We start from the raw sequence: 17,848 nt of genomic DNA, 5'->3' as shown, positions 1-17,848 counted from the left end.
AAACACTTGGCGAATAAGACTCCCTCCTACTTCAGCTGCAAGATAGGACCCAACTGTCGTGTTTTCTGTGGAGGCAGTAACTGAAGTGCTATGAGATGTATAAAAATTGTGTCAGTTGATGGGCTGAATAAATCAATGTTAGCTACATTTAAAAGGCTTCAAACTTATACCCACTCTTGGAATAAATTTGCATTAATTGTTGGGATGTGGATCCTGTGATCCTAGAAATCCTCAACTCCTTATTTATCCCAGTAACTACATATATGGGGGCTGTTTAAACATCTGGGTGTCAACAAAAGAGTTATAAATACACTAATTAGAAGAAATAGGTTTATCAAATCTAATACAACACTATTACCACCAATTTCAGCCACATTACGTTGTGGAATATAAACAGTCCCAAAAGCTGATGTATTTCTGTAAAACCTGAGCAATCAGTGGTCAATGTGCTTTCTTAGCAGGACAGGTTGCTGAAAAAATACAAGTATATAGTACATCAACAATTTCTAGCACATAACCGAATTGGGTTACCAAATCTTCTCGTTGGTTTAGAGTTTCTAACAGCAGGAGAGAAACTCTTGGAATGAGTCAGAGCAGTATTTTAGCTGTATTTATTGAAATACTCAACTGACACTTACTGCATTGGAGACTTCTGTTCACTTTCAGAGGTAAATCGGATTTGGATTAAGCAATTACATGTGTATATAAATCAGTGCAGTGCTGAACTTTAAGACAGTTACCCCATTATTTTCTGGATGGTGTCAAGAACTTTATTCTCTAAAGATCAACTAACAGGAAAACTAAACAAAACTTTTCCTGGATTTTAGGAGACTCAGAAAAAGTTCTTTTATTATTTGTATATACAAGTACAGAGTTCGATTTGTTTCTGCATTTTTTTAATACAAAACAATTTGAAAAATTCTGGTCTTCTTCCATAGTTTCAGCAGGGAAAACTGGTATATGAGAAACAAATGCAACTTACCTGCCGACTGGAATGAGGCCTGCATTTTAAAAAGAATCTCATGCTTTTGGATATGGTTGCTAAGAAAAATGGTAAATCCACTTAATCCTTCTTCAAATAATCTCTGACCTCCATAATCTCTGGACTATGACACCTGTTTTCATGTGCAAGAGATCAAAAGGACACCTCTTGCTGTTAAGCCTGTATACCCCATTGTACTGTAATAAAAATGAAATATCAATTGATGCATCACACTACAGGCTTAGTGTCAGATAAATCAAATCGAAAGCTTTTGGTCTCCCTCTTTGATGTATTGGCAGTGAGATTTTCCTTAACCATGCAGGCTTTGGAAGCCCGGGAGGAGCGCAGAGCAGCAGGAAGATCTGAAGAGGGGAACAAGTCGTGTTATAAACAGCTGAGGGCCGCAGGCATCTTCTTCTGCATCAGTCCTTTCAGCAACACCAAGAGAATGAAAGGATGAGTAAGAGGTAGAGTGGGTTGCTTCTGCGTGTGTCTGAACACACCTTTGTACAGTGAAAGAATCATTATACTGGTCAGCTCCAAATACTGGCCCTCTGGGGGGGAAACGGGACATGGAGGGCTGTGTTTTGCTCGGGGAGTTGGCTAAGGAAAGGTACTGTAATATAAAATACCTGTCCTCAGAAGAAATACCCAAAGGAAGAAGAGTCCAGGTCTTTAGTAAAGAACACACGATCTAATTAATTTGACAGAGAAAAACGCATCCAGATACATCAGCATGTGGCTGTGTATATTTACAAATTTGATTTCTGAAGTTGTGACACCTAAAGAGAAGAACTGTGAAGCTTGCAGTGCACAAGTAAATAGCATTAACTTCTTCCCCCACTGTCATGGGCAGAAAACCCGTATTCAAGCCCAGAATCAGATTAGTTTAATTCCTTCCATTGCTTTCCTGCTGGCTGGCTCCAGGCAGCTCCCTGCTCATTGCTCGGTTTATTCCCCCTGAATTCGCTGTGGCCTTCAGAAAGGCGTGTTTGCACTGAGCAAGTACCAGCACCAGGCAAGACTCTGGCTGTTTGCCTGCAGCACATGAAAACATCCCACTCCCACCATCACTTCTAGCCAAGCTAAACCCAGCGCCTACAAGAACAATTGGGGAGGCTGAGGGATAGAGTTACCACTCTAAGAAATGTCCTGGTGTAGAGCAAGGAGCGATCATTAGCTGATACCATTACATAGACTCTCCCACTGCACTAGAGTTTTTTTTTACATCAATATCAAATTGGACACAAGGAACTTTTTACTTTCCAATGTTTAAACGTGATTTTCAGATACCTGGGGGTGGCTGTGCCTGCATCTGCACCAGGGCCTGTGGCCATGCTGCAGTCCTGCCAGCAGACAACTACGGCCTTCTGCATCAAAAGCCATCTGCCACCATGGCGTGGCCTTGTCGGTAAGAAAGGGAGCTGGCTCCTGCAGGGGTTCCTAGATCACGGGCACTGGTTTGAGCCAGTGCTGCCCTGATGCTGATCAACAGCTTCCAGATTCATGCCCGGTCTCTCGGTGGCAAAGCGCTACTCACCGCTTTGTGCTGCTTCCTCACATTTTGCGGGAGCCTCAGTGCCTCTGCTACAGCAGGGGACGGAGAGGAGAAGGGTAGGAGGGGACAGTGGTTCCCACCAGGGCACAGCCCATTCAGCCCTCATAACGCCCAGGGTTAGAGCAGGGAAAGCCTCTCCATGCAGAAACAAACATCAGCTGCTGCTGAAACCCTCTATGACCCCAGAAAGGAGCAGGGGAGGAAAGGAGGAGAAACCACCACCCTTTCTTTTGACTGGGATTTTTCCCCATGTTTATTTACTCGGCTGTATGGTATGTCTCATTTTTTTTTAAATTTATAAATTGAAACTTCTATCTTTAAAAGTGGTAACTGAATAAGTGAAGCACAAACATAAAAGACAATAAACATGAATGGAAGAAAATCGGATGTGAAACAGCAACATAGAACAGTAAGTTATGTGGATGACTACCTCATTTGCTTTTGTCAGCCAACACTTTCTTCCTCCCATCCACAGTTCGCCTCATCAGTGACCTGGACAGGTGCAAACACTGTTTGCTTTTTCATTTCTCTCCCAAAGAAACTGATTTTTAATGATTTGCTTCTTCCTGTTTCTGTGACAAATACAGCTCTTCTCTAACCAAGACGACTTCCTAAGCCCTAGTGGAACTAAGCACACGTCTATCCTGAGGAACCTGCGAAGCAAACAATGGGAAAAAAGTACCCAGTATCTAGTCTGTCTGGGACTAACAAATACTCTGGAAAAGCAAGGTATGGTTAAAATCTGAACATCCTGTATTTTCAAATGAAGGGAAAACAGGACAGCCGAGTCTTTACTGAATAGAAGAAGAGAATAAAAACTGCTGCCAACATTTTCATTTGTGCACAACGTTCCAAGAACACTTGGCTCGGGGCTGCCCTTAAAAGTAATGCCCACATTCATCCTCCAGAGCAGGGGGAAGAGAAGCAGCAAAAAACCCCCAGGACTTCTCTCTTCCAAGGCTTTCACTCGCAATAGCGGGAAGGACACTGCTGTACCACAGCCTGGTATAGAAATATCCCAAAGCCAATTTCCCAGAAAACTGCATGACATGGCCTCAAGCTGCACCAGGGGAGGTTTAGATTGGATAATGGGAAAATTCACGGAAAGGGTTGTCAAGCACTGGAACAGGCTTCCTAGGGAAGGGGTTGAGTCACCATCCCTGGAGGTAGTGTAGATGTGGTACTTCAGGATATGGTTCAGTGGTGGACTTGGCAGTGCTGGGTTAATGGTTGGACTTGATGATCTTAAAGGTCTTTTCCAACCTAAATGATTCTGTGATTACAGAACACCCATCATCACTTTGGAAGTACAGAAATAAATGCCGCAGAAAGCTGGAGCCCTGAATATTTATGAATGCAAAGAAATAAAGACTTCCTCATGTCATAAGGTCTTTTTAATTAGTTTTATAACTATATATACACTTAAAAAGAAAATGTAACCCTCATCATATCACATTGATAGAACAGTGTGCACACAGAGTGCTTTACAGAAGTTGCACAGTATAAATTCTGCTTGGGAGCACCATTGCCTATTAACGGTGACTCGTGCAGGAATTCACTCATTACGAGCTATATTTGGTTCAACACGCTGGGTGGAGAAGCAGCCTGAGCCACTGGGCACTCTTATCTAAACATACCTGGTCAAATACAGTAAATAACTGTAATATCCAATAATTGCCAGATTAATTCAGATTAGAAGTAGCATTCTGTCACTTCAAACATACCATGGTTCACTAAGGAGTTTTGTTCATGAGTCCCTTTTACTGAAGTGCTTTTGTGGGCAAATTCTTAGGCAATAATTTTTAAAAATCAGAAAAGAAATAGGCTATGGAATCAAATTTGAGACATTAAATGTATTTTCTTCTCCTGGTTAAGCCTATCCATTACCTACTGTAGAAAATCAAAGGAGCACCTAAAGCTGCTAATGTCTGCTAGTACCTCCAAGTAAAGGGTGTGTGTGAAGATTACCAGTGTGTTGGGGTGATGCTCAGATCTCTCAGGTTAGGCCTTTAGCAACCTTAGATTGCAGAGTGGTTTCCACAAAGTATTGAGGATTGCTGTCCTCAGACCTGCCTGATACTCTTCCATTGAGATCTTCAGACTTTTTGAGCTGGAAAAATCCTTTCTAGAGCTGACTTCGACGTGCTCTTCTGCACTCACAGCTGGGCTCATTATTATAGAAAGGAAGCAAAAGCATGAGAGATGACAATGGAAATGAACATTAAGGGTTACTATTAATGTAATTTTGCTTCAGTTAGAATGAACAACAAGACAACTGTTATACATGAAAAATTAGCTTTTATTACAAATGTTTAGTAATAAGTAATGATGTTTCAAAATCTGTTTACTTACTAAACCTAAACATACAAAGTCAGAAGCAAACAAGAAATTGCTTGGTTAAAATCTTACTGAAGGTTAACTTGTCAGTAGTTCTGTCAAATTTCCTGCAAGGCTCGCCTTTAAAATGTCGTATTTATTGTACTATCAGCTTTCCTTTACAGAGATGCTCCTCCTCCAGTAGAGATGGGAAGTCAACAACATGGGTGATTTGATTCATTTACATAAACAGAAGAAAGAAAAAATAAGTCGTATCTATCTCTCAATATAAAACCTTTTTCTTTAAGTTACACTTGCACATAATTTAGAGCCCATACACTGGCTTCTGAAGCCAAAGAACTCTTACACTGACTGCAGCGTGCACCGTATCAGAAGGGCAACATTACTAACTTCATTTTAATTGGTGAAAGTATTCTTTGGTCACAAATGTCCAATATCTCCCAGATTACAGTGTATCAGAAGTTACTTCTCACCTATTTTAGTGTAGCTTGTTTACATTTCTATTTCATTCCATGGCGCTCAGGTTTTTCTCCTCCATGTATAATCCACACCTGTGTTTGTGCATGTGCACAAAATTTGAGTTGTTTTTATGCAGACAGATCAGGAGTGAAGAAAGAATGTTGTTTATCTTCTGATATCTTTCAGACGTCAGACTGCACCAGCTCTAGTCTAAAACAGCCCTTTACTGGAGTCTCTCTGGACAGGCAATTCATACTTAATGCACTGCACTACGAATACACAAAATATGCAAATTGTGATCATTTTATTACATTGTCTGTTACACTGTAAAGCCACATTATTCAAAATCAAAGTCTAATTTTTAATGGGAATAGTTTAAGAGAGTAAGGGAAAAGAAAAGCTGCTAAAGATGCAAGCAAGAGTGTCTGGGCAATGACACTTCGTTTAAAAGGCACACCAAGAAAAGGCAAGCTAGGTTCCTCTCCTGATGGTTTAAATCTGTTTTATACTTTTTCTTTTATATATAGATATGCATATATGTGTATATACCTACACAAATACATGTATGCATACACAGCTTTTGAGTTTTTGAGAACAGAAAGTTCAAGAATTAGAAATTCACTTTAAATAAATAACAACCATACTAATGGGGGGTGCTGTTATTTTTTGCTGCATTATGAATATAATTTAATGACACTGTGATATGATTACACCATTTTTTATTTCCCATCATTTCACTGTATAAACGTGAGGCCTAAGACTACCAGGTGCATTTATCTTGCCCAAAGTAATTTTTATGGATCTCCTGTGTTCTTGCTTTTTCATAAGGGATGGTCACCATTCAAATTTATTTGACAGTAGGGTTTACATGTCAGAGCATGGCATGCACGCAAACACACACAGAATGACAATGGCAACAATGGCTGTATGCAGCTTAAACCCATGTACTGGTCCCAGCATGGCTGTAGTACGCTGATCTTGTAAAAACTTCTGGTTTCCTTTTGCATAAGTTTTATGACATAATGCACCGTTTCCAAAATCTGCACTGCTCCATCTACATGGTCCACGTATGATGACGGTAAATGTGAAGAGGTATGAGATGATTACTAACTTCCAGAAAACATTTAACAGAGGATGCCCACACAGTAGTCACCATTAAAAGTTCAACAGCTGATGGTTCGAATGTAAAGATCTTTTCAGCTGTATTATTTAAAGAAGTATGACTATCACAGTAAAGTTATTTACACAAAAGGCAACAAGAGTAAAGTTATCAATAGAGAACACAGTAGATTGTTCAGAAAGTGGATCACATTTTCTGCTAAGTCTGAAATATTTTTTGCAATGTTGTAAATTCTACCTACCAGATATCCCACAATATAAACCAGACAGAAGAACTTGCAAAAAGATACTAAGAGCTTGGTCCTGCATCTCTGATTCACCAACATCTATCAGCAGACAACTACGGGAATTTTGAATGTCTAGCGATTGCAGGACAAAACTCTCAGAGGAATGCAAAACATTGTTTCTCTTCAGTACTTATTATATATAAGTATTCAGTTCATTTTCTTTGGCTTTTAAATTACTATCCTTTCGTATCTATAATATGAAATCAAACTAAACACAAACCACTAATAACTGCCCTCTCCCCTGAAAACAATGATAAAAAAATTAAACGAGTCAAAAAAAGCATTTTTAGAAAGTGTAGCTGTTACTTCATTATAAAACTACGGTGCAAAATAGTTTTATACTGGTCAGAATTGCAATAGCAATTGGAAATTTACACTGAAGGAGTGACTGTAAGTATTGATTCTCCTATAGAAGAGAAAAATCAAAACTGATTAGGCACTTGTTTTCTTGTCTAATGAAGGATCATTTAATGTGCGCAAAAATGATAGAAATACTCTCTAAAAGAATGCTCTGTAGCATAACAACTGTATTGCTCAACTACAGAACAGTCCCTGATTCAGGAGAGCAGAAAAACATGTGCCTATTACTTATGTTTGCTTATATCCTACTGATATGAATGGGCTGGATACATGTTCAAGTGCTGTCCTGAATTGGGAAGCCTGCTGAACCTGGAGTTTTAAAAGAGTGGTAAGCTTCTTCTCATTACACCACAATACCAATTTTATCTGATCTGGCTCTGCTCTCCACAATATTATCCTAATACTTCCTAATAAAAAAAACAGGCATAAAATAAATAGGATAACCAAAGATTACATAATAAATATGCTACCAAGTGGGAGGAAAATCCATTGCAACATAAGGCTCTGTAGTGTTGCACAATTAAGAAATCGCTCCAGGTGCTTCAAAACACAAACCCCAAAGTACAACACCAAGTTACCACTGTACACCTGAAAAGGATTAAGTAACAGATTGAACTTCTATTCCATTAAAGATTGAAAATACACACAAGTGTTAATGTTTCTCTGCCTTTGCAGAACACCACGTGTATGCTCTTTCACCACTCCAATTGTCATTGAAGGAAAATACAAAAGATTGGGTTTTGAAAACTCTAATAATCAAATTCCTTCAGACTTACGAAGTTACCAGTGTCCACACTGACTCATAGTATTACCTCTGAACATATAGCAAACTCAGAAATTTTGTTGCCTCCGTTTCTTTGCATCCATTGCATCTAGGATAGGTTGCCTCTTTGCAGTGTACCTCTGACGAAGCTCTTCAATTTCTCGTTCCATCATAGGGTCCAAAGCCTTTAATCGCATCTGTAATTCTTCTAAACTCAGATTCTTTAACTGTAAAACAACCAAACAAAACAAAACAAAAAACAAACAACCCCAAAAAAGATTAAAACCTGTTTACAGCAAAAATGAAAACCACTACCTTTCATGATCCCTTAACTTACAGTTGCAGTGTTTTTACACACTTTGACTATATATATACAATATATAACTGTTTATATAATCAAAAGCCTAAGTATGCTGCATAGTAAATAATTTTACCAGCATATGAAAACACACAGAGTATATTTAATACAAACTATAAAATAAAAAACCCACTTTGCAAACCTTGCAAATAGATTGCAAATAAATAGAGGGATGGAGCTGAACTCGTTAGGCTGAAAAAAGCATGCCACAGTATACACAATTATATTCATGTATATAAATTATATTGCTAAATGAAATACTTCTTACTGAACTGCAGTCTCTTACAGAAGCCTGAAAAAATAGTCAGCTGCTGTAATAGTCTGAGAAGTATTTAGAGGTACTTTCTGGTAAGAATGACACGGCACCTGTCTTCCTCAATAGATTGCTGCCAGAACTAGTCAAAGCAAATTGCTAACAGAGTGTTTAAATAATACATGTAATAATTTCCTAAATTCATAGGAAAGGGACTGAGTTACCTTTGACCAAGCTCTTTTCTTTCTAAAAATATTTTCTCACAATGTTAAACAGTTCATTACATTTCACCCATTAAAAGCAATGGGTCATATAACAAATCGTTTTGCTGGCTTGATGGATGATGCAAATAGAGGCTGGAGGCCTGCCAGGTACTGGGGCACATCACACACTACTGCCCCAGCTGCTATTGCAGGGAAGGATCCACATTTTAAGTATGTTCCTTTAGCTGGCCTATGTATTTTTTTCATGATGAAGTCTAGTACCTCTCTGTGTTTCTCTCGTCAGAATTGCCAATGTGTCAATTACACTTCACCGAGTGTGAAAAATATCAACAAATTTCAAATACCACAAATAATTTCATCCTAGGAAAGGGATAATCTATATTTTGCTTGCAAATATTCTGTCATCGCAAAAAAGCACACCACCTAACTCAGGGGGGGAAATAGAAAACATTTCCTGAATCAACCTACTAATGAGTCAATACTTCCTTCATGAATCTAGGGCAGTCTTCCATCAACACATTCTGATCTGTTTTCCCTGAGGAAAGAAATACTAGTTTTGATCTTTATTTTTATCAGCATCTAAGGCATATAAATTAGCAACACATATTGCTACATACAGTTGAAACCCAGCATTATGACGCCTATTAACAGACTACATTGTACATAGAATCATAGAATAGTTAGGGTTGGAAAGGACCTTAAGATCATCTAGTTCCAACCCCCCGTCACGGACATCTTAAACAAATAACTTAAAGTTATAATAAAGAGGGAGTGCAGATCAGAAAATTGTAGAAGACCATATGGGGGAAGATGCACATTTTCATGCAATGTAATTTTAACGGTAAGATTTGTAATGAAAATGAGAATTAAACCCCAGATGTCAAAATATCTTCCAAGACCAAAGATCCTGAGACCTGTATGAGCCTCAGAGACCTCAGATGCGCTCAGTAGCTCATCAGCAACATCCGTCTCAAATGACAAATGACACCTTTCATTTTTTAGGAGGGAAAGAGCTGCCTCCCAAGGAATTAAATAAATATAATCTAGTATTTCTTCCATTTGATAAATGCAAGAAATGATGGAAGAAAGGAATCATAATGCCTCAGTCACCAAGACTTTTACAGAAAAACATGTTTCCATTTTCAGAGAAAGGATTAAAAAACTCCACCATTCTCTTTCACTTTTGGCCCATTGGTAAATGAAACTGGCACGTGACCCACTTTTCAGTGAAGATACTCTTTTAGAGAAGTGAAATGTTGGAGAGGTTTGCAGTATAATAAGCAGGGATTACATTGCTGATTCCCCTGTTTAACTGATCTCAACACAGCACAGATAAGAGAACCAATAAACCCCTATATTTTTAGCACACATGACAGGAGAAATGTATTTGGGACTCCACAGACCTGCAAACAGTCTAAGAAAGACACTGTGAATAATCTCATGTGCAAGCATTTTCTGACAACTGTCACTGACAAAAGTTTCCTACCCACTCTGGGCCAGCGTGGGCAGCCATTTATTCCCTCTCAGTCACCACTGTAGACATCAGGCTTAAACTGCACAGAATAGACTCCAACTGATGCAATCACATAATTATCCTGCACTGAAAAACACTTTTTTTAATAGATTGTCAGAGAAGAATGTGATGGGTGAGTTTTTATTTAAATTTCAATCAAGAAACAGAGCCAGCAAACAGAATTAAATATTCTTTAAAGATTACAGACAGCTGGGGTGGAAATCAGAATATAAAAAGAAGGAATTTTTAAATCCAGATAATAAGATTCTTTCAGAATGATCTCAACCACATCACCCAGGGGACCCAGGGAGCCACAGCACCCACCTGTATGAATGGCTCATGCTCAGGACATTGAAAGGAAGAGGATGACAGAAAACAGGGACATTAAGAAACTGAAAACAGAGTTATGAAGGTCTCCCCTATCCAACATCAGATGCAAAAACCATTTAATCAGCCACAGCTGAATCTAGATGCGTGTGTCCGTGCACATGTGTCTCCTTGATAAATTTAAAAATACTTCTTGATTTCTGTCTGTGCTGTAGATAATACCTTCTTAACTCTAAAAGCCTGCAAAAGTCCTAACACTGAATGCGACAGCAAATGTACCAAATGAGATATGCAGAAATAACTCAAGATATTTATTCCTGTCTAATTTATTCCCCTGCATGTAAATATTTTGATTCAAATTCTTAAAGCGATACAGCTCAGCACTCATTTACTTACCACTGGCAATTTTAACTGCCATAAATAATTTCCCATGTAGTTTGTTGTTGTAACTACTAGGGCTACCAGTGTTAATGGGAAGGCAAAGGAGAGCATTCAGCTGTGCAAGCTACAGGAATTCAAAAAGGCTTTAAATTACATTTTGATAGCTTTTTAAAAGCTGTAAACTGCAGCAATTCAGTAATCAGGGTAGTATAACAATAGTTCAATTTCCGCCATTCCAAACAATGGAATCAGTCCTGTCCTTTTGGAGATCAAACACCCACAACCACACAACAGATGGCAATTATGGTAAAGGTGGGCCACCTCCAAGACAGGTCTTCAGTGAATGGAGTTTCTGGTAAAAGTGTTCCTGGTGTAACTTATCTCGAACTTTTACCAAATGGGACACCAATCATCTACCTGGCTCATTTTTCAAATTAGCCATAATATGGTTAGAGACTTTTCCAAGAAAGACTACAAGTTAAAAAGCAGCAGAACAGATTAAGAACCCTTAGCAAGCTTTTCTTAATGTGACCATCCTCGTTAAGCTGGGATATAGTAAAAAACTAGAAGTTGGGGCAACTCCAAGCATGAAATGATCCAGTTGCGATCACAGCACAGGTCAGAGCTACAAGTGCTCCAGAGACAGGTGTACTCCCCTTGTGTGAAGGTGGCAGGAAGCACCGCTAATCAATCTGCGGTTTTAGGAAGCAGTAATTAAGTTTTGTAGCTGAAAGAAAAATAACTCAGTGTTGTCATGCAAGGCTGGCTGAATACAGTGCAGTTTAGCATTTCATCAGAAGAGTATTTCCTATCCAAGAAACATTCTTACTTTGGTCAATACTGGTTTCAAATCGATTGCTTTCTTTACGTATCTTCAAACAGTGACACAGAAGGAATTCTTTCCTCACGTACTGATGCAATCATCTCCCAGAACCAAACTTCATCAAGGAAACTGCAACAATTTTTACTTTTTTGGTCTTTGTGTCTAACTTCTTGCACCCCAGATGGACCAGATTCATTTGGATCAGTATTTTCAGCAAACCAAAGAATAACTACTTGCAGTCAATACTACTTCTGCCTGCAGGAGGACCCACACCATACCTTACATATTTTGTTCACAACCCTAGTCAAATCATACTGACAAAAATTCAGACCAAAATGGGCACTTCAAAAATATATATGCGTTCCTGTCTACAGACCTGAATTCTGTAGCAATAAACTGAAAAGGAAGGAGATAAAATACAACCAAAAATGGACTCTCAAAAGCCATCAAGTCAAAGGGTGCAATTCAAATCCTGACTACTGGCTTTCACCTGTATCCAGCACAGGAGTGAGGAGGAAGGACATGCATCTGAGATACTTGGTGGTGCTTCTGGTCCATGGATTTAGGTGAAGTGGTCTGTAAAAGAGTCTGGAAGTCATTAGCCACACTTGGCCAGCACCTATCCGTAGCTATCCAAACTTTTCAGGGGGCAGAAGCCAAAGTTTTTGTGGATGTAGCACACTATAATCTTAATCCACCCTTGACAGCTAGCAGAGGTAAATAAAAGCTCTAGGCCCATGATGTTTTCAATATGATAAAATTAGATTTCATTAGTAATTCCATAATGCATGAGTTACCATTGCAAACCTCCAGTCTATCAAACTAAATTATGGAACACTGCCATTAAGCTGGTGCAATGAAAACAAGCAAATGTAGTTTCAGGGTTTAGGTTGTTAAGAAAATAGATATTCAACCAAAAAATAATCTGTATCAAGTTTGTTGTGTTTACTTGAAAAAACAAATTCTTCCTAGCAACTGCTTAAATGAATCTTACAGATGCAACATGCCTTATTAGAGGCCTTTGATTAAAAAAATATGGATTGTTAATACTGTATTCTGAGTCATCTATTTTCCCATCTGCTAGTAATTCCTGCAATGTGAACTATCAACAGAATGGCTAACAACAATAATTGCAACAATGGCAATTGCAAAGTGGGTTGCCTGTAGCACTTTCTAAGATTTAACCAGTGTGTGCCTTGGACGTTTTGTTGTTAGTGGCCTCAGGTAAGAGAAAACTTTTTCTACCCAGCTGTTCCCTTCCCTCTGCTGAGCAGAGTTTTCTTTTTTTCTAATGGAATAAGCTCCAATGACGATTTCAGACTCTCTCTAACCAGTATAAGAAGCTAGACTTGAGTCAGGATCCAAAAGGTGCAAGGTGGGCCTTTTTTCTCATCTCCAAATTTACATCCCAAAATCTGTGAATCTCATGTAGTAGTTGTCTCAGGCTTCTGTGCAAGGAAATACTCCGCAGTTACTGTCGTTTGTTCAGCTGCTCCCGTGCAGCAACAGGGGGAGAACTGCTCTATGTTTGCTTATACAGGAAATCATGCTGACCTCACACAAGCAGTGTCAGGCAATGAGCTGCCTCAGACACCCACCCTCAGACACATCCAAGCTCTGTCTTGCTGCCATCCCCACACCCCTGCTGTCACTACAGTGGGCAAATCACTCACAAGAAAACAAACTTGGCTGGGGGATGCAGTGAGAGCATCTATTTCAGGACATCTCCTTGTCGCAAAACACAAAACATGGAGTTGTACAAGTACAGAAAGGACCTAATTTACTATCATAATTTTGACAATTTATATAAGAGAAGGACCAGCATTCTGACTTTCAAAAGCCAAAGTTCATTCCACAGGACTGCAGTTTAATGTTAAAGGTTTTGGGGGGCAAAATAAGCACGTAGCACTAAAAGAAAATTAAAGACAGACAACTTCATGTAATTTTAAAAAGTCTTTTAGGGATAAAATTGTATATAAATGTCCCATGATTAATTCCTATTTTTGCTAGTAGCATTTTTTCTGCTCAGACATTAAAACTGTACATCATTTTAACAGCACAAAGCTAGATCTTAGTCACTATCATCAAGGTTTTTCAGCCCTAGAAGGCTTTTCTTAGCTTCATACTAAGTTACACTTCAATAGCAAACCACTGGGGGGGGGGGGGGGGGGGGGGTAGAAAGAAACAAAAAAGTTTTCAGTAGTATTAGTGCATTGTACCATTTGCATATGTTTGTTGAATACTGCCCAGGGCTCTCCTTTGAGTACATTCAGTACTGCCAATCCTAAAATTCAAAAATCATGAGCTGGGTCTTTCACCTTCATTAAATTACCCTTAAAAAATAGATTCCAACAATAAGAGGGTTTTAGGAGGAAAGAGGTGTCTTCTTATTTCCCTTTTCATTTCTGAGTTGTGAGGAGGCAGCCAGAATCTAAAACTTTCTGCAATTAAAAAGGCTAAAAAGTTCAAGGGGGAAAAAAAAAAAAAAAAATCTAGTAGCCAAAAACTTTGATGAGCAATCCTGACTACAGGAACTGAAGTCTAAGGAAAAGCACGGATCACTGTGAAACACAGTGTAGAACAAGCAACAGTGCTAACCGTTAGATGTTGCAATTTTACCCAGGTCCTGACAAAACCAGTCACAGTGTGTATTAATGCTCCGTTATATCCTAAGCAGTTCAAATAGCGTTTACATTGTTTTTACCTACTATATCAGCTGATGTTCATGTAGTTGTAAGGTATATAATTTTCTCTAAAATAAATAAAACAACATAGAAGAATCTGAACACAGGGAAATAAATTGCAAGCAATAAATCTCAAAAACCTGGCAGCTAGTAAACATCCATTAATAACCAACTTTGAGATCAAATCCTTAGTATCTGATAGATAGTAAGTTTAATAAATAAATTTAATCTTAAAAGTATACAGAAGGAATAATCCTACTACTCCATTTCCTATGTAATTTACAGAGCATATTGTTATGTTACATGCTCACAATCAAGTCTACTGAAGCATGACACTTTAATTTGCTATCATCTTCTCTTTAGAATTGCATCATCCATCACAGACATTTTTAAAAATTACTTTTAAAGTATTACAGGCAAAAATTCACAGTTTGAAATGCCTCAGATTGGATCTCGGTAGGTTTTTATATACTGTGATTTTCCAATATCAGACATCTCAAGCTTAATGGCGCAGTTAGCCCTGAAAAATACTATAAATGTTTACTGGAGCTCCTGACAGAGTAAATAATCTCAAGCCTAGGAAAAACACTCCATCTGGATACTCACCATGCTATTTAAACTTGATTGCAAATACAACCACACAGTGCTGATAGCAAAGCAGCTAGCTACCACACCTGATCTAAAAATACACAGGATTTACATCCAGCCCTATCTGCTTCTGGAGGAAAAAAAAAAACCAAACATGGGAAGAAGAAACCAGCCAAACAAAAAAACCCCAAAAACCTTTTAAATATTACTAAGGAACAATATAAAGCTTTAAAATGTAAAGGAATTTTCTAGCTAGAGCTCTTAGTGTACTAAGTAGTATCAAAAAGTCAGCATTTTATCTCTATTCATCTGCAGCTCTCCAGGGCAAGTGCTTTTAGTTGTCCTTCCTAACAGGTTCAGTTATCAGCAGGTACATTACAATGCCCTTGAGTTCACCATATCACATTTCAGCAAACTGCAGTTATCATTCAGCTATATAAACCCAGATGTCACCTTCATATTCAAAAGTTTTCTCAGGTTAAGGCTCTGCCTCTTTGACATGTGATTCTCTTATGAGAGGATCACTTAAAATGTTCAAAAAATAACAGTTATTACATTTTTATAAAATTCCACTAATCTACATGTAAATGCAAGCTGTATTGAGAACAAAGATATAAACTATTTTCTAAAAAATAGAACCATTTAGTTAAGACCCCAAACATCCTAAAGATAAAAAAATTAAATATGTTCCTAGTTTTGTTAAAATATTTTGTAAATGCAAATCTATATGCATTTTTGCATTTGAAAAGTAAAGACATAAGTAACATGAAATAAAAGTCCTGAGGTTAAAAAGAAAGCTGTATAAAAAAATCTACAGATTCATTAAATACATAATGATATCATTTAAAGCTATTTTTCTTTGACAGTTCAGCTCAGATTATTTTAGAAAGAAAAATGAAACTCACTAAATAATGAGTTATGACACAGCAAGATACATACACGAACAGAGATAACCTTGGAGTTAAAACCAGACCCAGAAGAGCGTTTAACCTGAAGAGCAGTGGAAGAGGCTAGAAGAATTTTAAACCTTAAACCTCAAACCTCAGTGCCCCAGTGAGGGACAATACAAGTGAATCTCAAGTTTCTCGGAAGTACAAAATGTTAGTACTCAAAACTAAAACAAGAACGGATAGAGCAGAACTAAATTTTCCTAACAGGAAAAGTCTGTTGGAGGAGAGACGCACCCCCCAACCCAAAACACACACAAATTTATATCTTGTTTGCTGGGCAACCCTGACTTAGTTATATTCTTTATAAGGAAGAAAATTCACTTCAGTTTAAAATGGCCAATTCAGAAAGGATCTAGGAAAATAACACATCATCTTTAATAAATGGAAAAATTATAGATATTCTGTTTCCTAGGTTTTATTTCATGCAGAATGCATTCTGGTAGTCACGTACAAGAGACGATGAGTTTCAGCCACTTTTGGTACAAAATGGACAGGAAAAAATCCTATACCCCAGAAAGAGCAATTCACAGGCAACAAATGAAAGATTTCTTAATCCTTGGGAGAAGGAAGAAAATAGAGCAGAGACAGCAAAAAGGCAGTAAAACTGCGACATCAATTGAGAGAGGCCTGCAAGACATCAGAAAGAGCAGAATCTGAATGCAGCAACTGAACAAAGCCAGGGCTAAGGAGACAGATGTGAGTGAGCTATTAGTCGCAGCAGCGAGAATGAGATCCCTGACTCAGGAAAGACATGCGGGTTACCGCCTTTGGAGAGGATGACAGCCAAGCCTACCTGAGCTTAAGCACCAACATACAGTTCTGTGGACGCTGCACAGAGCCGCAGTGATCTGGGAGGGAAGAAGCAATCCCTCAGCCTGAGGCTACCAGCATCTTTTGCTAGACAGCACATTTCATTTTCTGCACAACTGCAAAAATTTCACAAAAGCACTGCTGGCTTTTAAAGAGTATGTCCCAGTCTGTAGTTCCTAAAATTTTTGTTAATTCCTTCCTCACTTATTTTCTGGAAATCTCTTCCCCTCCTCACCCTGAACTGCTTGACTACCTATTTAGTTTGATGTGGTTTGCAGTTTTCCTAGGCACTGAAAGAACTCCGCTTGCTAAAAGATTTAGGCTCCCAACAACAGCAGCACAGCCCACAGAGTCCCCAGATGGCAGAAGGGAACTGTTCCACTCCTGCATCGTGTTCAGCAGCTCACGAGCACAGGGGCTGGAGATTTCATTTGCTTATGACAGCTTTGATGTTATGAAAACTGGTTTAAATTGTTTAGTAAATGTTTTTATTGTGCTCAAGCAATGAGCAGATTTTAGAAAAATCTCTTTACACCTTAAGCAATAGTTTATTAACTCTTCCTAATGCTGCCTTCTATTGAAGTCTTAACTACAAATCATAACATACACTGTGGTTTCAGTTGGTTCATTAAAGTGAATTTAATTTTTCTTTTGCCAATAATGCACCAGCTCCACATTTATGAAACAGAGCTTAAACAAACACAGACTATCAAGCAACTTTTAATAAACCTGATTAAATCCACTTTATAATGCTCTAAATCTAGAATATCTTGCTTCTAATCACAACTAAATTAGATCTAAAATAACTGAACAAATACAGAAATCGGTAATCTACCACTCAGCTAGCAGCTTTTAAATATAGTCTTTTCCTTAACAGACATGTAGTTGGCTACTCTCACTATAAGTAATACACTAAGAAATATCCTGAAAATACAGAACAAGATAATAATTGATAATTATTCATGTCAGAACACATTAATCAAGAAGCCCATGCACCAATATGTGACTAAAGCAATACTAAATAAACAAACCACGCATCTTAATGACAAGAAATCCAAGCTATCTCAATGCT

The 17,848-nt window shown here is 38.2% G+C and overlaps 1 protein-coding gene across 1 annotated transcript in view; it reads right to left on the bottom strand.

The window, feature by feature from the left end:
• Window positions 1-4,818: 4,818 nt before the first annotated feature.
• STK3 (serine/threonine kinase 3) overlaps window positions 4,819-17,848 on the bottom strand; it is a 124,210-nt gene continuing 111,180 nt past the window's right edge. Inside the window, exon 11 of the mRNA XM_030511381.1 lies at window positions 4,819-8,092. Coding sequence (XP_030367241.1) covers window positions 7,934-8,092 — 159 coding nt within the window. The 3' untranslated portion in view covers window positions 4,819-7,933. The remainder of the gene's footprint in view (window positions 8,093-17,848) is intronic.

The sequence above is a fragment of the Strigops habroptila genome, chromosome 1, assembly GCF_004027225.2.
Source record: "Strigops habroptila isolate Jane chromosome 1, bStrHab1.2.pri, whole genome shotgun sequence".
NCBI classification, from domain to species: domain Eukaryota; kingdom Metazoa; phylum Chordata; class Aves; order Psittaciformes; family Psittacidae; genus Strigops; species Strigops habroptila.
The sequence above is the reverse complement of the archived record's forward strand: the minus strand, read 5'-3'. Positions and strand labels throughout refer to the sequence as shown.